At 40.0% G+C, this 20485-nt stretch overlaps 1 protein-coding gene across 7 annotated transcripts in view; it reads left to right on the forward strand.

Annotated features, from left to right (window-relative positions):
• Nucleotides 1–20485, forward strand: part of krz (beta-arrestin protein kurtz) — a 46634-nt gene that overhangs the window by 12053 nt on the left and 14096 nt on the right. For 4 of the 7 annotated variants that reach the window (XM_022057278.2, XM_022057324.2, XM_022057295.2 and 1 more), the window contains 8 exons: nt 5952–6067; nt 14734–14764; nt 15530–15590; nt 15728–15918; nt 16134–16312; nt 17817–17952; nt 19104–19188; nt 19775–19847. In XM_022057278.2, the coding sequence (XP_021912970.1) occupies nt 6033–6067; nt 14734–14764; nt 15530–15590; nt 15728–15918; nt 16134–16312; nt 17817–17952; nt 19104–19188; nt 19775–19847 (791 nt within the window). In that variant the 5' untranslated portion in view covers nt 5952–6032. Of the gene's footprint in view, nt 1–5951; nt 6068–13595; nt 13701–14733; nt 14765–15529; nt 15591–15727; nt 15919–16133; nt 16313–17816; nt 17953–19103; nt 19189–19774; nt 19848–20485 lie in introns of those variants that run through there. The other 3 variants (XM_022057318.2, XM_022057309.2, XM_022057267.2) reach the window with 2 other exon arrangements.

The following is a 20485-nucleotide window of genomic DNA, read 5'->3' on the forward strand; positions in this document are numbered from 1 at the left end:
TTTCCACCCTTCTCTGTGACATAATGGGATTTTACCTCAAAGGAGATCACACACTTTTCATTCCGTGTCCTTCCCAGTTCACGTTTGTATACAATTCACCATCGAGGAAGTGTTATTCGGAAACCAAGAATACTGTTGCAGAAGATATTGGTTTAAAGTAGGGTCATGCTGGATGGATACGGATCAAATGGGATCTTGTCTAACAAGTGGTCTCTTTCCTTCAGACTTTCCTAAGTTTTATATGTACACATTTCTCATATTCCCATGTGTGCAACATGATCGTCCCGTCTCGTCCTCGATTATATCAACTTAATAATATTTTCTTATCATTAGCTTGTTACAGGTTATGAAGCTCCTCATTGTGCAGTTTTCTGCAGCCTCCAGTCACTTTCTTCCTCGTAGGCACAAATATTCTCCCAAGCGAGTCTTGAACATGTAGTTTTCTCTGCGTGTACTTCCAGACCAACCTCCCCAATAGCATCTAATAGTTCCCCTGCGCTGTTCTTTGTCGTATTTACGTTTTTGCCCGGTAGATTAACATCATGATTGCATACCAGAAGTGACATAATATGTAGTTCGTATTGCTGTGGTAGAGATGGGCTGGATGTGTAGCTCGGATGGGAGCGACAAGAAGTTGTGGGTAAATCTCTTGGATGGAGGGCGCCTGAAGGATTTGTCTATTTATTTATTGCTTTTTTATAACGTTGATATTAGCTCATTATGTACCGTCTAATGAAAGTGTAATTAATTAATAATAATAATTTGCAAACGGGGGCAGAGCGTTCGTGTTCGCCGCATTAGTCCGGCGAACTATTTGAAAAAACTAAAGTGAAACGTCTTTGTCGGCGATACTCCATGACCGGCTGCAGCCAGCCAGGCTTTGTTAGCGGGCATGTTGAGCCTTACCTTCGCCGCGATTTTTTTTGTACCATCGGGTTGGAGCCGACCCCTGGTGACATGAACAAGTTCCCTCTGATAGGGACCTCTTCATATGTCTCCTAGGCAGATGATCCGTTGCCTTCTTCTGTGTGTAAATGATGAAGAAAATGGAGTAATTGTTGGGATGCCACGGAGAAACCGGGGAGCCCCGGAGGAAAACTCCGTGATACCTGGACCACGGCCTTGCCCAACACAAGTTATAAATCCGGGCACCACCGGGAATCGAACCCGGGACCCCATGATCGCCGCGGTTACGAAACGGCTTTCAACAGACTCGAACGAAATAAACGACCAGATGATGACGAGAAAAGTATTCTTGGAATACATAATAAGAGCTGAACAAAGTTTGTACAGATATATAATCATTGAATATGGAGAGAAAAACTGATAAAATAACCAATACATCATCAATCTGTCAGAAATTTTCTTTTTCACCTGTTATTTAGTATTTATTCACGACACTTAGAAAATGGCAGAAAAAATTATCTGTAGAGTTATATAATGATAGACGTATTGATATTTGTTTGCCGATGATCAGATCTTGTATGCGATTACAGAAAGTTTGTCTTCATGTAGTATGATGAGTTTTATGCGGCTTCAAGTGAGGCATTACAAGACGATTTTAGGCGCACAAGGAACCATATTGAAGTCGCTGCCTGAAATAACTCGAGAGGGAATGAACAGATTTTGATTATATTTTATATTGAAGAATTCTATGAAAACATATCGAGACATTTCAGGGGGGATTTTGTTTAGATTGGGCAGTTTTAACGACCATTTCATATGGGAACATAAACACTTTTTGAGCTTGTTTATATTATCATTGCCATGCTTCCACCGTTGTTCCATTTTCTCACACGGCAAGTCCAGTACGAAAACAGTTTTGACTTGGCACGTTCGCAGCGAAACGTTTCAAAACTTTCCTATTAGCTTCGCTGTATGAAACAACTTAATACCTTAGAACGAATTTTTGAAATTTTATGTTGCGGAGTTTACTAAAATTTCTCGACTTATTCCAAGTTTTGTTGAAATTGAACGACAGTGAAGATTTCGCATGAATACTACATGCGTTTCTGTTTAAATCAATTAAGAGCCAATTGTCAATATTTGGGGCTTTTCCATAGGATAACCCCCGATTTAAATTTCCACTTACATATAAGAATCCCGTGAGCGATGCCTAGAATGAGAGAACTCGGCCAGTCCGGGAAAACACTTCAAGCAAATGACGTCTCTTTGCGTCCTTTCTCTGTAGAGGGTGTGAAGAATCAAAATCATAAATTGTGTGTGATGTCGGTTGTTTATACTACACTCGTAAATGCTTTTATGATGCATTTTCGCACTAAATTTTATCTTTATAGTCCCTATGGTCCATTGGTTAATGTCATGAAACTAAAAGCTAAATACAGATTTTGCGAGCCTCCACTGTGCTATTTTACTTTGTACACAGGCTTTTCTGGCATAATGTCTGGAGTCGTGTAAGACGTTCGCATGGCGATGATCGAGATTAAAGCCCGAAGCCAGTGCAGTTTCTGCGGCATTGGAACCATACCAAGCGTCTTGAAACCTCCACTGATACACAGATGTACATGCATGGACATTGGGTACGATAAGCATACCCTTCGGAAGAAGGAGGGCAACAGTGAGCGTCATCCTTTCTGCGTTGGGAATCTCGTCTCGTATCCTGACGAGAGCCTGTCGAACTGGAAGGGTAGAATGCGGCCTTGAAACTACTATAAAATTGTTTTTCCGGGCGAAGAGATGTGTAATTTATTTCTGTATGTCCATATTCCAGCCAGAAACATAAAATGATAAGGCGCCTGTGCTGGATTGATCCCACATGCTACTGTCTGGAGGTCCAGAGATCGAATGTCGGTCATCTACCGGCACGTTGTTGTAAAGTCGCCCAGTGAAGTGACCCACATAAATAAACTATATTATTCAGTTCTTACGTTAAAATTTGCCTTCTTTTTAATTGTGTCGTGATAAATTGATTGCAAATGTCATTCACACTTTTCATTCAGACTTAATACACATGTTATTAATTGTCGCCATAAAAGAGGCTGTTTAATGGAAGTAGCACCATTGTTGGCCTTTTGGAGTTCTGCCAGGGAGGATTATTATTAGACTTGGTATTTGTGTAGGATTAATTTAAGCTTCATGGGTGTGCGTAGCATCAACGGTCTGTTATGGCCGTTTATTGAGTGAGAGAATAATTACAGAAAACTTAAACATGCAGCTGCATGGTTCATAATCAGGTATGGAACGGAAACCTGGAATGCATACTGTGTACAATACTGGCCACGATTTTCAATTCATGCGAGGAGGAAGATAATGAGTAGATTGCACCCTGTGATGTGTACAGTGTGGGGCTATTGTGAACTGTTATTATGATCTGACAAAGGCCAGTGGTTACCTAGCCAGTGAGGGCGCTGAAGTCTATGGATGCTGAACTGAATACTGAAGTCGCATACCAACACGTTCTGCTGAATAAATAGTTCCGTTTCTTACCACATATCCGTTCACCTTGGTTGGGATGTAAGAAATGCCTTGAATATATATTGTTTTTGATGTTTTGAATTAAACGAGCATTTGTGTACCTTTAGAGAACTTGTGGGGCATCATGGAGTTCTCATGATCTGGCAGCACAGACTTTTCAGCGCAGTGACACGAAAGCAACCAAATTGCGAATAATTCTTATGTTATTTAATGACGCTGTTTCAAATACAGTTTGTAGGTACCTGTGGATGTGGGAGAAGGCGTCATTGCGGTCTTCGGGGTTCTGTTAAACCATTATCCTGGATACCCTGATGAAAATAATTGACAAATTCACGAGGATTCGGGGGTTGTATTATTCGCCGACCACATCATCTCACTGACGAGAGTTTCGACTGAAAGTTGCTTGATGCGGGGAACCGCTTTGTTCGTCACATGAGTCGACCAAGGGCTGGCTGAAATCGCCCACGGGTAACGGAGGTGTGGACTGATGATCGGCAGGGCAGCCGAGACTGTTTCAAAAAAGACGGTTTGCCTTGGTTCTCAGTTGTAAGGCAAAAGGGGCACGGCCCGCCTTCCCCAATCATGGAGGCCTTCATCCAAACTCCATCAGCCAAAGTGATCCAAATCCTTCTGGGTTCAACTCCCAGACATCCACCCAACCGAACTCTTCGTGAAAGGATACGTTGCTTGATGGGATTATCCTCTCATCAGTAGCAGTTAGTCCCTAGTTCGAGCATGTCAAGGACCTCTGCTACAACGAAAATCCCTTTACCGTAAGCGCACTCCCGGTTATTGTATGAAAGGGACTATTTGCCATTTCTAGCAATTCGTTTCGCACGCGGGAATGGTCTAGCCTAGCAACGGACGGTGTCTTGCGCTTATGCTAAGAGTCCACCTTAGATAGCTTTTTACTTGGTTCGGTCCGTGCTGGGAATAAAGCCCCATTGATACAAACCTTTCATTGTCATCCCGGCTCTCATATTGAGAATTCTGAACCAAAGTTTGTTAATTATTTTGATCATGTAATTTAAAAGGGCTGATTCCACCACAATTTTATTCCCACGACAACTTTCAATGCAAATTTCAGTGCCAAATATAATTGGAATTTGCTGAGTAGTTTCGGCGAAGAAATGCTCAATATGTTTACGGACGGGCAAACAGACGCGACATCTCCATAATGCTCAATTTTATACATACCTCGTGCAAATAACGCAGAGTACTAGTATATTACATAATACAGACCCCAAGGTCAACCAACAACTTCTGTTTTTAAATATTTTGTGTGTGGCGTATATGAAAGGAAATACTAGGAAGAAATATACACAGGGCGGCAAAGAAGTAATGAGACTGAAATGAAATAAGAACGATGTATCGGGCAACATATTTATTACCCTTTTCCCTCGGAATGGTGGTATTTAGAGACCAGGTTCACTGTCAGCTGTTTGCTCAACATTTTTGCAAGCACCCAGTCTTCTGTGGTTTTCCTCGCCACGCAGACTTCGCAAAAAAATTTGAGTGCCAATCTGCGGTCTCTTGCGAGTAAATATGCTCACTTTATCCTCTGATTTGGTGTTGAAGGTCGTTTTCGGTCGTTCTCTGCCCTCTTGAAGATGCTTAAAGCATCGAAACGTTTGTGCTCGGCACAGATTCTCAACCCCATAAGCTGTTTGTAACATTTCATGCGTTTCAGTGGGGCCTTTCCCCAGCTTTGCACAAAACCTTGGGTTGACACGTTTTTCCAGTGTGCGGCTTCTGACGGACGCAGTAATACGCGATGCTCAAAGCACGTCCATACGAAACAACAACGCAATCCCAACTGGTTACGGTTAGTGGTACTGCCAAGGTCGTCTATAGCGGCCTCTAGCGGAACGATCTTCATTTGCATATCTCTGTTTTATTTCGGTCTGATTACTTTTTGCCGCACTGCGTATGCCCCTGCATAGAGAAATATCTATGTCATTTTCAAAACGGTAACTAATTTGGAAGCTGCCTCTACCATCGTCCGAAATTGCATTCCACTGATATGTTTCCGTTTGTCTGATGGTTAACATGCAAGTTTGCTGTTTAAAACGTTCAGGAGTTGATTCCATTGATATAGGATTTGATACTTTCGCGGCGAGTACAATCAATAAAAATCTTCTCGGGCAATCAGCCGCGTTAACTGGTTACCGTAGTAAACCGAGGTTTCGGGAACAAACTCTGTCCCCATCTTCAGGGTTCTGATGTGACTGGATCCTCGGAAGTCGCCTGTAACAGAGTTTGTTCCCGAAACGTCGGTTTACTACGGTAACCAGTTAACGCGGCTGATTGCCCGAGAAGATTTTATTGATTGATTCCATTGGTTCCGAAAATAAAAATTGTAGTTTGCGACGAAAATTGTTTATGCTTATATTGTTTTGCCCCCCCCCCCCCCCCCCACCCGCGCCTCAGTTACTTGTTACTCTTACTGATTAATATGATGATAATAACGCCTGGCATTAAGTAGCATGTACACTGGATGTTTATGTGTGTTTCAGGCCGGTCTGGAGGGGGATCCTGTTGCCCCGGGAGAATCCCGGAATTCTCCTGGCCCATTGCTTCCGCCTTCAAGCCCTGAAATGGATGACGCAAACAGTAAACGGCAAGCCACGAGGTGAGTACTGGGGAAAGTCAGTTTCATCCCTTTCCTAGTGAACAGATTGAGGCGACGAAATGGGTTTTAATTGGCCTGCCATGGTCCGATTTTGATGATGCGTAGAGGCTGGTTTTGTGGCACTTTTACAGGTAATTCGTATTCTGGGGGTGTCACTACGGGTCAGTGATTTTTTCAACATTTTCTGCTTGAAGATGGCTGTCGTCTGGGTTCTTGCGCATTGTGGTCTGGTAGAAGTTTACCGACGTTTCAGAGGTCCTTGGTGCCGCCATCATCAGGGCGATGCATCGCCCTGATGCTGCATGTGTGAATTCTGTTTTCCTGTACCATTGAGAAATTGACACAGAAAAGACAAAGAAAGTTTCAGACCAAATGATACAGTTCGTTGTATTGATCTCACACCGGCACATTCTGTGTACCGGGGTTCTTAATACAATTAGGAACTAGCTCGTTCAGCCGAATTTGTGTTAAAAGGGCCTATGTCTCAGCTACAGATCAATATGAATGTCACGTCCTAGTGGTTTGCACTTCTGCAGGCCCTGGGTTCGAACCTCGGCCAGGAAAATGGCTATCCCGGGCTTTCGTAGTTTCTTCTCGGTGCTTCCAAGCACGTGTGACTGCTTTCTCTCACCGCTCCAAATTCATGGTTCATAATAGATGCTGTTTATTCTTCCCATCAGCTAATATACAGTGAACTTGAGTCGACTTTCGGCTATATCAAACAACCGTGAAGGGGCGTAAAACGGGGTTGCTCTTCTATGCAGGAAGTCCTTACTTCCAGACCAAATATTTCCAACCGTCATATATAACGAAATCAAAGCTTTTTGATTGGAAAATACCAGACCACAACCGTGGTTCGATTCTCACGTTATAGCTCCCTTTTTGCGACCACCTTCATATTTATTCTATTATCGAGGGTTTATATGAATCGAATTCTGTGGACTCTTTCATTCAAAATGTGGACCCCTTCCTTGCCTTTGCCAACTGTCAGAGGCCAAGTTGATGAAAATTACGTCACAGTGCTGTAATGTTGATATTTCATTACTTGGAATCGAACCACGTTTCGTGAGAAGAGAACATTAGCTGCTGGTCTGAGATTTGAAGTTGTCTCGGCGGTGAAGATATCGATCGTGGTCTTTTGGGCTGTGATGCTGTGTTGCCTTGAGAGGGTTACCAACGTTCCTCCGAAGCACTGATAACCACATAAGCCAGTGTTCCAAAACAAAGTGCTGATGTGTGAAGCAAAACGAGAACGGAGATAATCACGTAACTAAGAACGTGATTAGAACAGACTACCCACGTTGCTTTGATGGGATTGCGAAATCTGTGCAGCAGCCTAGCGATTAAGAGATCGCTGATCAAGAGGTCTGCACGGGCAGAAATTTTAGGATTGCACTCTGTCTGACCCAAGGGCCATTTGGTCCAAGCCCGGAAGTTTATCTTCATATGTTACCCTTATTCCACCTAAACCCGACTTTCTTCTGTTCCAGCCCAAATGGAAGCCCGATCTATTTGTAATCTGCCCTGACTGTCGTAGTATTAATACATTTTTCTTTTAGTACATAAATGCGCGTAATCCTTGAATGAATTATTAAACTATGCTCTTAGAACATCTGGTGTTATTTTGGCGTTTGAGGTCCCTACAGCTGATAATTCGTCTCATTATAATGTTACTTCTCTGCAAGATTTGTGATAATGGTTGATTTATTATACTAATATTATGTTGGACATTGTTGCTTGCTTGTCTGAGGACACACGATGTTTCGGGAGTGGGATCTACTTCCGTCTTCAGGTGACTGGTTGTCATACTTCAGTAGCAACGGATGGAAATGGAATACTGCAATAGGGATCTAGTGGCTGGTTTATTATTCAGAAGTTTCCGAGTTAGATCCCATCCATCGCCACTTGAGTAATATTAATTCTGGTGGTATGACAACTAATAACCTTAAGATTTTAGTAGAGTCAATTTTCGAAACGTGTGTATCATGTATTTATTTATTTGTGGTATATTTAGCGACGCGCTGAGCAGCTTAGACTATCCCGGCATTAGCCGTGCAGGGATTGAATAAGACCACGCAGAACCTGTCACGACTGCCGGTCTTCGTACCAAGGTTAGAATCTGGGACCTACCAGCTACGAAACATGAGTGCCAACTACTCGGCTGCTACATTCGGCACTGTCTTATCAAATTCTGTGATAATTGTGTGTCCGATATCTGATTGGTAGGGGCCGTGAGGTGTAGGCTATAGCGGTGGCCTGGGTGATGGAATGAATATATCAGCCAGCCCGAACTGTGCAAACAACTTGAGAGGGATTATTAATTTAAAAAATGTGGCTCTTCAATACATATTTATAAGAGAAGTAAATTAAGAATTAATATGCATGAAGTGTCGTCACAGAATCGCTTCGTGGTCGTGTTTCTCTCGGAATTTCGCCTTGTTGTACGTGTTTAGGCAACACATACTACTGTAATGAAACAGAAGTTGTCAAATCTCTGCTTATAAATTGAACTTTTAATGGATAGCTAATGTCTGTTGCCCCCAGAAGTACTCACCGGATTTTGGTTGAATGTGCTATTATTGAGTGTTGTATACTGAAAGATGTCGGCTGACATTCACTTAGGCCACGTTTGTTCTACTTTACATGAAACTTAAATCAGACTTTCATAATTTGCGCAAAATGGATCATTGTCGTGGAAGTAGTCGTTGCTTGTACGTGACTGGCTGTCTGCGGTTATCCGAGCTTGGGTTCTTGAGGTTTTTGAAGTGTCTCCAGTCAATGCTGGTGTAGTAAAATAACTTTAAACAGGTCTTCGCCGCTTTCTTCCACTTTCAGTTCATATTATATAGATCTAACCTTGGACTCTGAATGAATGAGAACAATTTCGACTCTTTGCCATGACATCATGCAAGTGTCATTCACTTGTTTGTGACATTGTTTCGACGCAGTAGTGTTTTGTTTGGTCCCAGCCTTCCTGTGTTTGAGGATCGTCGTACAATAGGTTGTTAATACAATAGGTAAAAGGAAGGCGATGTGAAGCGTTATATTGTGCGCAAAACCTCCTATTCTCTTGCCTTGATGTCGAACGGTTCCTCAAGAATGTTTAGTATTAATACCTCTGGTTTGGATCGTGTTATGTGATATTGTGATGTCGATAATTTGCCTTCGATTTCCATAAAAGCAGGAAATATTTTGTTGGGCTGAAGTACGGTCACTTCTGTGGTTTATCCGATATCTAGGAAAGACTATGCATCTTATGGGATTTTTCTCTCAACAAAGATGTCTCCGCCCTACACTCACGCACACATTGGACTGTGATATGGTAAAGTTTCTTGTAGAAACTGAAGAAATCTGGAGATGTCAGACCTCGGCTTGAACATTCAACTCCTAAGTCTCTTAAGCGCCACTGGTCCCTATTCAGAGCCAGATGAACCCAGTCCATATCTTCATATTCTGTTTCTTTAGGACGTATTTTAATATTATCTTCCAGTCTACGTTTAGGGCTTCTTGCCACCCCAAGTGGTGTTTTACCTTCAGGGTTTTCTACCAAAATACTAGCGTTAAATTTCCGATGCTCAGATATGTCAGCTTTCAAAACCGTGTGTAACGTGTTGCATACTAGTATCTTTCACGGCGAAGAGTTGCCCCCCCCCCCCCCGCCGCAGATCTGGACCATTATCCCCTGCCTGTTGTCCGCGACTTTATTCGCATTTCCCGTCATGTTTGGAGGCCGTCTCCGACCGCAAATGACTTTTTTACATTAAATACGTATCTCATTAATATCTATTCACGACTTTTATTTGAAACTTTTTTCGATATCGTGTCTATTCATAAAATTGTAACGAAAGTAATTTATAACTGTGCACTGTGACATCTGTAGTCCTATTATCTTTGCAACAGCGGGGTTGTTTGTGCAGTAAATGAACATGACGGCCTTTATGTACATAAACCACATGAAACTCGTTTGGAAAACACTAACTGCTGTAGTCATTATATTTCTGTTTTTATTATTCATGAGCACAGCCGGTTCTACTGGTAGCAGGGAATTACTATTTATTCCCTTAGCGACAAACAGTCCCGTAAAATAATTCAATGTAATTTCCTTGTTCATTACGTAGCGTCCATAAACAACAAGGCTCTCCCCTGTTTTCAGACGGGAGGCAAGTAAATTGCACGTTGATCGGGATGAGCTGCCGCCTCACGTCGTGGTCCGCTCTGAGGACAAGGGGCCATTTGGACAGTACTTTGTTGTGGGTGTTTTTAAAAACATTCGTCTCAGTTAATTTTCCAGGCTCCGAGTCTGTAGTTCGAACAGATGTCGCAGAGTAAGCAGCCTTTATAGTAAATTAATGTGCGGGTAAGTCGGCTGTTACCAACAAGTACATGTCACTACAAAAACTATAACGTTACTTTATCTCTGTGGGTTAGGCTGTGTAGTATTGACTAGCTGGGTAGTTATGAAGGACGTGGAAAGAAGTTGCCCTTGTCCCAAGGAATTGGGGGGGGGGGGGCATTAGTGAAAATAGTCCGTCTCCGAGCCGATATTCCAACCCGGATTTCACTAACACAAATCAGGAGTGATGACCACAATGATACGATGTTTTGTGACACTGGCCGTTCGAACCGCCTTTACCCGAGATACCCCGTGGAAGGGAGACTGAATGGATCTCAGTCAGAGTCATTCTGCACCGAGTGATGACGAGAAACTAATTCTCTGTGCCGGAATTGGGGAACTGTGCGTCCAGACTGAGCCCATTTAATTGTTAACATAACCACATCTTATTCCTAAATGAAATACAGTGGGTTTGCCGCAGACTTTATGAGATGGCGTTAATAAAATTAGTGCCACTTCTTGGTCGAGAAAGCAGCGGTTTCTTCCTGCTCTGGGGTACTCATGGGTACCCTGGTATGACATCTTGTGGACTCCACATAATCTGTGGCGATGTTATGATAGTTGATGTTTCCCCCTTCTCTGAATTGAACCACCCCAAGTTACCCACACCCCCAATAACTATTTACAGTTTTCAACTCTGCCTTGTTTGTTTCAGCCCTGCTGGGCTTATTCCCTCATCTCCTATAGCTGCTACTAAACTCAAATCGATAAACTTCTCGTAAAAGAATAGTACGTAGGAGGCTGCAACATGCAGAACATAAAAGTGAGCAATGCGATAACTTTGCAACAGTATAACTACAGTAATAGATTTTACGTCTTAAATAAATACACATCGTTTCCATTGAGGGATGCAAATCAGTCCCTGCGTGTGGTCCTTGCGATGACAGGTCAGTTATGATGTCGCCGCGTGATGCCTGTATCGATCCCTGCCAGGGCCTCGGTTCCTTCCTGAGAGGGGTGTTCACTGTTGAAACAGTCATATTGGAAGGAGGACACACGCCCTCAGCGGGGCTCGAACTCTAGATCCCAACCTTTGGTTCATAGCGAAAGCGGTGTTTGCGCAAAATTGTTTTCTCGCCAGTTTTGTTCAAATGATTCCCTGAAGGTTTGTGACCTGCTTGGTCCATTATGTACATACTACTGTTGTGTTGCGTACTTTTCATTATCTGGGGCCTCACGAGGTTTGTGGGGGGGGGGGGGGCTGTTTGGGTCGCACCTGGTCCCATTTGAATACGCCAGCTATTGGGGGTCTTGTGTTATGAACGTCCCCATTGCGACCCCAACCATTTCCACGTTATTAAATATAAAGTGGTAAATCTCTAAATATAATACGGGAATAACGCCAAGTCCTAAAACATTTTGTGCTTCAAATGTACCTCGAGTAGACAGTGTCCAACATTATTTAATGATATTTGCTGTGTTACACCGACCATTATGGTGGCACCCGGTTTGAATCCAGTCGGACACTGGTCGTCTTCGCTAATGTTCTCTTTCTTCTTCGATTCTTCCAGGTACGGTATCTTTAAACATACCACGACCGCTCCCATTTGAGGATTTTTCACTTCTCGTTCAATGCTATATGACGCACGCATCGTGACAAGTCGTCAGAGGAAAGGAGATGACAACAATAATAATGAAGTGTAATAAATATAGAATAGCAATTGTATTTTAACTCTAGCGTCGCTTGCATTACATGTAAATAACTAAACACTGACGTGGCTAATCGCCCGAGAGGATTTTATAACACTCGTGCGCTGTGAAATTTTTAAAGTTTACGTATTTAAAAATAACGCGCTGCTGAACTATTGTACGTTTATTAAATTATAATCAAGTTTCAGTAGATTTTGGGCTCATGGAACAAAAAATTTCACGAATGTTCGAACTAACTTATTTACAAGAGTCGCGAACGTGGTTTCTCCATTATACATACTCAGCAAGCTCCGTATGCCAGCACAGCTTACACGACGAGCAGTGTATCAGCTTCTCTCCTTTCCGATCAACCGAAAACATTCCGTAGTAGACAGTCTGTTCAGCGTTCTCATCTGAAGGTTGATTTGTTGCGCTGAATTTTTCGCACCTAAGGAAATTTCAGAATCTTGGAGAGAGAGAGAGAGAGAGACAAACAGTGATATTTCACGTTTGTGACACACATGGTATCTCATATTACTACAACCACGTGCTCATGATTTAAACGGTGCTCACATAATTTTAGTATAGAATATCTGTAATTATATAAACTTCGGCCGAAAGTATTCAGTTGTTGAATGCTGCATCTATTTCCACGAAATGGTGGGTTTGGCGGCAGCAGTTTTAAACAAATCACAGCGGTCTGAAAAATAAAATAAAAGAGAAGTTGTTTCTCTCTAAACAGTACTGCGACATACAGTAGAAATAAGCGTATCTTACATAGCAGTTTGAGACGTTTATCGACAGTTTGCACTAATCCATAGTGGAGAAAGCATGGTGTACCATATTACTTTCATGTTCCATATTTGACCAACTTTTTCTAATAAATAGCCCAGCCGAAAAATGAGCGTGAAAAACAAACTTTTGCCCTATATTCTTTACACAGCTAGCATAAAATGTTGGCTTTGCCAGAAGGTAGTTTGTACGTCCGTACTCGTGTTTCATCTTCGAAACTACTCAACGAATTTCGATTAAATTTGGTGTTGCTAATAATTAATCTCCGGGTTCCATACAAGGCGGACACTTCCTTGACTGTCTGAGCAACAAGTTGGCGGTCTCAGAGTCTACAACAGAATTATTCTGAAGAACTGTCCATCATACCAAAATTTTATGAATGACTGAAAATATAAACTGCTTAAGACCTAGAGGTCTGTTTGAAATTGTTTTCCATTTGGTGAATATGTGACGAAATGCGTTGAAAACTTTTTTGGTCGCTGTATATTTCCAGTACGATTAGCTGTGCAACAGTTTAATTATTTGAAGACTGTTTGGGGTATACAGAATCGGTAAGAACGCATTTGGAAGATGATTACGTGACGATAGGTTATTTATACTTCGATTAATTTCTTCCCAAAGTTTTTTTAATTTTTTGTGTCGTGGATCTTGATGTGTCTGTCTGGTTCATCACGTAAGGGTCACATGTTATTGATTCACCAATCTTGTTGACGTTGTTTGAGGAGATAAGCTGTGAAAGTCACAATATCTTCTGCAGATGAAACCCCGTCTTACCACGTTCGAAAAGTCAGACGGTGCGACAGCTTTAGTGAACCTCCGGTAAGTCTGGGCGTCGTATTTCGTCAAATATACACCACATCGAAAAGAAAAACTTCTTAGTGTATTTTTATTTGTACTTTATTTAACGGCGCTGTCAGTAGCACAGACTACCATGTCTAGTTTTGAATGATTAATGAATAATAAATTGGAAAGACTACCAAGTCTTGTCCAAATTTAAGACACTACCCATCAGCTGCTTTGAGTAACTGAGGAAAACCATGATAAAACCCTGTATTTGTCATTCTGTCTTTGAATTGAGATTCGAAATTTCGACCTCTCGATCACAAAGCAGGGGTACTAGACACTTGGTTCTTAATAGTAATCACAAGTCATGCTAATTTTATGACATTTCTTGTTGTGAATGAACCAGAAATATATGTCAATGGTTTGGAGACTCTAATGAGTCCATGTTTTATGCCTTTTCCGAACGGCAAAACCTGTAATATCATTAAAGTCTCCAACTTTGTCTGTTTAACTGTTCTCATAAAGCTGATGAAGTTACTTGTGATCTTACAATGTCAGGATTATAGTACAAGGGTACCAAAAATTAAATTAGTTTTACAGCTTTTTGTGTTGATCACCAGTACCTTATTTTGTCCAAATAGGTTGTATTTAAGGTGAAATATGGGAATGGGCATGCACATTTATTTCACAATTTTCTTCTGAAGAAAACATAACCTTGAAAGTTTACTATAAAACGAATAATAACTGCACTGTGAATTTGATTTTGTTGTTCAGAATGGGATGTCATTTCTAAACAGTTTTGTGTTAAAAGATATTACGTTTAAATGCAAGATGAAGTGAAATCGTTGTTTATAAACAGATAATAATGGTATTTTAGATTATATTGTATTTGTATCAAGTTTATTAAAAGTTGATTTATGTGTAACTCTGGTTTTTGGTTGTTTGGTCATGAAGTGGGCAGAGGAATTTCCAAACAGAAGTTCTGTTTCATGTACCTTAAGCAAAGTAGAAGACATGACAGTTGTAGCAATGTGCTTTGTGGTTCCTAAGTGTTTATTTTTTGTTTCAGGGTTTTCAAGAAAAGTTCTCCAAATGGTAAGGTGAGTGAATAGTTACACCATGGAAAGGATTGTTTGGTTTGTTTCTGAGATCCAAACACATATAAAGATAAAGACGGTCTTTTTTGTATAAGATTATGGAATTGGTGTTTTTTAATGTTTAAATTTATTTTGTGCAATCAGTGAAAAATTCCACAGCTCGAGTCAAGTGCAAATTACTTGGAATATATTACATGCAATGGAGAATACTTGTTTCGAATGTAACTGTCTGATTGCACTGGATACTTAATACAATACATTGTGTTTGGTGTTCCTCGAACATCATGATGTGTTCAGTTATTCAGTAAATTCCCTCTTGCTATTGAATCTGATGGGTAATGATCTCTGTAGGACTTACAATGAAATTGATTGAGATTAGCTCATTCTAACGGACCCCACAGCGTAGATACCCATCCCCTTCACTACACCTGAAGACAAGGACAGAGCCAGTCCTCAAAACATTGTGTCATTTTATAACATCAGACAATCCAAAAACCCAACAATCCATATTATACTGAAATTTCTCAGTATATTTTACATCTCAACAATCTGTTTCTCTAAGATTGATTTTAATATTGATCTCCCATCTGTTCCATGATCCTCAGAGTGGTCTGTCTGCTTGAGGTTTTCCAACCAGAATGTTGTATGCATTTTCTTTCATGCATGCAATATGCCCTTCCTATCAGTTTCCTTTATTTAACAATTTGCAAATCATGAAGCACTCCAGCAGTTTATTTTCTCCATTATTCTGCTTTCTTTGTTTTGCAGATCACAGTTTACCTGGGCAAACGGGATTTTGTGGACCACATAACGCATGTAGATCCTATAGGTAAGGGAAATGTTCAGTATTCCATTACAGAAATGTTGCTGCATTCATTCATACCATATGCCATTTTTTCCAGTCCTACATATTTGGAATCAGAAGATACTGACAAGTGTATTAACCCTGGTGGCCCTTTCTTCCAGACGGTGTGGTTCTTATTGACCCAGACTATGTGAAGGAACGTAAGGTATTTGGACACGTCCTCGCAGCATTCCGTTATGGACGGGAGGATTTGGATGTCCTGGGTCTTACATTCCGGAAAGATTTGTACCTGGCTGCGGAGCAGATATTTCCTCAGGATGGCAGCTCCAAGCGACCGCTCACACGGCTACAGGTGCCTTTACATTAGTGACCAGCTATCCTTGCATATTTAAAGGATTTCCTCACTCTGTTTAAGAGAATGGTGGGGTGGTTTCTTTGGATTTGGCCAACACTATTTACTCTCTCTTTCTGTCCAGTTCAAGTTACGTAATCAGCACTTCACTGACCATGAAAAATCGTCAGTTTTTTCAATAATTTCCATATGTTGACAGACTATGTTTGTTTTAGGAGCGCCTGATCAAGAAGTTGGGACCAAATGCATACCCATTCTACTTTGAGCTGCCTCCTCACTGTCCAGCATCTGTGACACTTCAACCAGCTCCAGGTGACACAGGTAAACCCTGTGGTGTTGACTACGAGCTGAAGGCATTTGTTGGTGAGACACAGGAAGACAAAGCTCACAAAAGGTAAATATTCTTTGATTCATTAATAGGTTGTTTTCATTCAATTATGTAGTGAGAGACTGGACATAAATTCAGTAACTATTGTCATTCCTTCTCCTCTGCAAAACACTCCAGATTAAAATCTATAAAATGGTGATTTTATATTGGTGTTGAAATGTCATTGACTTTGGAAGGTAAACATGGAACTTCCTTAAAATTAGTTACTTAGTCATTTAGAAGACCAAGATGAAGACAGGAGAACAACATTAAAATGGAACTTGGTGAATATTATAAGAATGGGAGTTGAATTTAAGTTCCTCAGAATCATGTTCATTGGTGGATTTTTTTTATCCTGAAGGATAATAAGTGGTATTAGTATCAGGAGAGGAACAAACTGAAGTCTGTGTGTAGGGTAAGTTTTGACAAATTAAAATTCAAGTCCGCTATAGAGAACATGCATTTGTTTTTTGATGAGAGAGAAAATACATCATACTGCGCAGGTCACAAAATTAAAAGATAAAATTGTCCTTTGTGCTTAATTAAGCATCATGCCATACAGACAAATGGGGCAGTGGAGGCATCGATTTCACACATTCTTAACCTTGTGGGTGGTTAGCTTCACACCTCAGCTGCTTTACCCTTCAGTAGAAATTTCAGTACTTAATAATTGAATAGGAGGCTAATAACTTGACAATTAAGGTATGGAAATAAGTGTCTGGTAAATATGAACGCATGGTGGAAGAGACTTACAGAAGAGCCAGAGTGATAAAACGCAGAGTATTTTTGTAAGAGATGTGTATCCATTTGAATGTCATATAAATATTTTCCTATGAACTGTAAATGTAAGTTAATGCAGTGAATTAATTTATACTGTGTGGTATATTGGTGGTAGGATCAGGATATTTTTGGCAGCCCCAGTTCTGTTGTATACCAAAGAGAAACTCTTATAACTGAGATTATTTCCTTGGTGTTTTAATTAATAAGGAGACAATTGCCATATGTTTTTTAATAAAAGTAATGTTATTGGCTATGAGTTCAGAGACTGTACTGTTTTATGAATAAATTCTTGAAACATGCAAGCTTAATTAAAGTTGATGCAAATATAAGGAAAGACAGTACTTTTACATGTTCATGTGTATGTAGAATGCTGGCCTTGTAATCCTGGGGTCCTGGGTTTGATTCCCGGTGGTGCCCGAATTTATAACTTGTGTTTGGGCAAGGCCGTGGTCTAGGCAACATGGAGTTTTCCTCCGGGGCCTCCCCAGTTTCTCTGTGGCATCCCAACAATTACTCCATACCCCATACACACAGAAGAAGACAATGGCAAACCACTTCTGTATCACCTGCCTAAAAAACATATAAGAACAGGTCCCATTCCGAGAAAAGGATGGAAGGATCCTGTTTATAATATGTCACCAACCTCCTGTAAAGGAGACGGCGTAATAAAGAAGAAGTGTATGTAGAAACACATACACATAATATATATACAGTAGGATGTAAAGTGGCCATTATTCTGATTATGTGACAGGAATTCAATTCGTCTGGCAATCAGAAAAATTATGTATGCACCAAGTAAACAGGGTGAGCAGCCATCAGTGGAGGTGAGCAAGGAGTTCATGATGAGCCCCAATAAACTGCACTTAGAGGCCTCGCTTGATAAAGAGGTGAGTTGTCTGTGAATTCAATGGATATGATGGATTAAATAGAAACCTGTCTGATGGCAGTTAATCAGTGATCTTTTTGTCTCTGTCAATGACCATAAGCATCGAAACACTGAGTTACCAAGCACTGGATGTCTTGTAGAATTCTGCTGATTGTGTGAAATATCAGTCATCCCTTTACTGATTTTGTCAGTGTCTGGATAGGTATGTAAAGTGCACAGAGAGATGTGGACTGTTCTCCTCATTCTGGTTTGATCTCTCATAATTGCCCTTGGACAGGCTTCTCTTGAACCTTCCACACAATATAGCAGCAAGTTCTTATTTTGCATGGAGGAACTTTTAAATGTGCAGTGGGTATCTGTTTGTGAACCTGTGTCAGTGAACTCACTTTCAATTTTATGTATCAAAAAAGTATAGAAATTTATGACATAAATATTTTAATTGATGAGTGATTTCTGTGCAGTTTCTTAAGGTTTTGTGTTATTTATTCCTTCTTATTAAATATTCATAACATCAAAAATTTTATAAAATAGTTTGGTTAGGAAGAAGTAAGATTGTTATCCATGATTTTTATCATTTTGAAACCATTGATTTTTGTATGCATTTTTGGAATTTGATTAATATATTTATACTTCAGAAGTAACTAACACACACAATTTTTCAAAATTCAAATCAGGGGTGTAGTTAACCATGTTAGCTGTGCTAACACCAATAACAGAAACACTTTTCTCTGATTCAAATAAAACTGCATTTCTGTACTTTTATTTTTTATGGCATTTGAAACTGACATTTTGCATCCCAAACTGCTGATTTGATTGGTAAGACCAGACATCACATTTTAGTGGTTAGTGTTTCTGCTTCATATTTGGGAGATCCCAGATTCAAGTCTCAGCCTAGGGATAGGATGTCATGATAATATCTCGATGATGCTAATGAAAACATAAGACTCTAATAGTCAGTTTTTCTCAGAAATCATTGAAACACACTGGATTACTTCACATTTTTTATTTCTAAATGTAATATAACCTTATTATTGAAGTATAATAAAAGAAAAAGTGTATGGTGATACCTACTTTATCAAAATGAAGGTTTAAATTAGAGTGGCATTGTGTCATGTTTTTGGCGATAATTGACTTTTGTATGTTGTGTCACAGTTGTATCACCATGGTGAGAATATTGCTGTCAATGTTCACATAGCAAACAATTCAAATAGGACTGTCAAGAAAATAAAAGTTTCAGGTAATTATTCATACATTCCTATTATAAGTAAAATATAGTATTATACATGATGGAAATGAGTTAAACTTTAGAAAGTAATGCACAGTGAAAGATCAGCAAGAAATGGAATTAAACAAATCTGCAAGAAAAGAGAGATTTAGTAAGACCAAGAATACGATAGCTTGAGGTTAGAAAAGGTATCTAGACTAACCTTCAATAAAATTCTGAAATATGACAGGGTGAGGGCACAGCTAAATTTTTTGTCATAGTTTAAGCTAGAGATCTCATTTCCAGGACCTGTAGTCTTAAGATGTTATTATAAGGCTTACCAAATATTGGCACATTCATTGCCAGAGGGACATCTTTGTAGCTCCAATGCAGGGCGAAGTACAGTGTTACTCAACCAGGAAACTAAATGCTCTTATCAAATGAATGTTGAAAATTGACGCTTTGGTTTCTCAAAGCTTGTAGCAACTGGATGACATCTGTTAGAGTAAAGAAAATGTTTGGATCGCTGAGACATTGTGAGCCATCATTGGGAATGAATGTGTTAAATGTGACAACATGGCATGGCACATTGAAACTTTTCTTGTTATTTCATTACAAGTTCGGCAGTTTGCGGATATCTGTCTCTTCTCCACTGCCCAGTACAAATGCACAGTTGCTGAAGCAGAGAGCGAGTGAGTATAACATTGATTCACTTATAAAAACTATGGACTCATTGAAAGATTCACATAATTAATTATTTATGATGAATTACAAAGTATGAACCTCCTGAGGTTTGGACTTCAAATATGATGTTAATTCTGGAAGAATAAGGAACTGTGTATGTTTCTAGTCATGTCATTTATTTTGCTTTTATTGTTTCTTGTACAAACAAGACACATCCAGGGATTCATTACAGAAGTTATAGAAACTCTTATCTTCACTTCTCAGTCAAATTGCATACTAAATGGAACTTTCTAGAGTCTACATCAGTGCACCTTTTTAGTTATTGTTTCATTATTTTACTCTTAATCATTCAAGGATTATAATCAAATAATACAGTTGTCTCAGTTTTCCATGGTTGGTATCCTTTTGTTGCCACTGTAACATAGAAACAGAAAAGAGGCAACTCTTCTTGGTTTCAATGACATATCAGAGATAGTTTATGTTCTCAGTAGGCCCTGTTAAATCAGATCAAGCGTAATGTTATCTGCTTATATTACAAGAGTATATAATTTGTGATATGATGGCATTAAATGTCTGCAGCTTGTGTTCTAAAGCTATCACTGTGTTAATAAACTTCAAAATTAATGGTTCAGTGAATATTCGAAGA

This window comes from Zootermopsis nevadensis, unplaced genomic scaffold (genome assembly GCF_977971745.1).
Source record: "Zootermopsis nevadensis isolate Lab colony 2312 unplaced genomic scaffold, Znev_1.0 Znev_ptg000021l, whole genome shotgun sequence".
Classification (NCBI taxonomy): Eukaryota; Metazoa; Arthropoda; class Insecta; order Blattodea; family Termopsidae; genus Zootermopsis; species Zootermopsis nevadensis.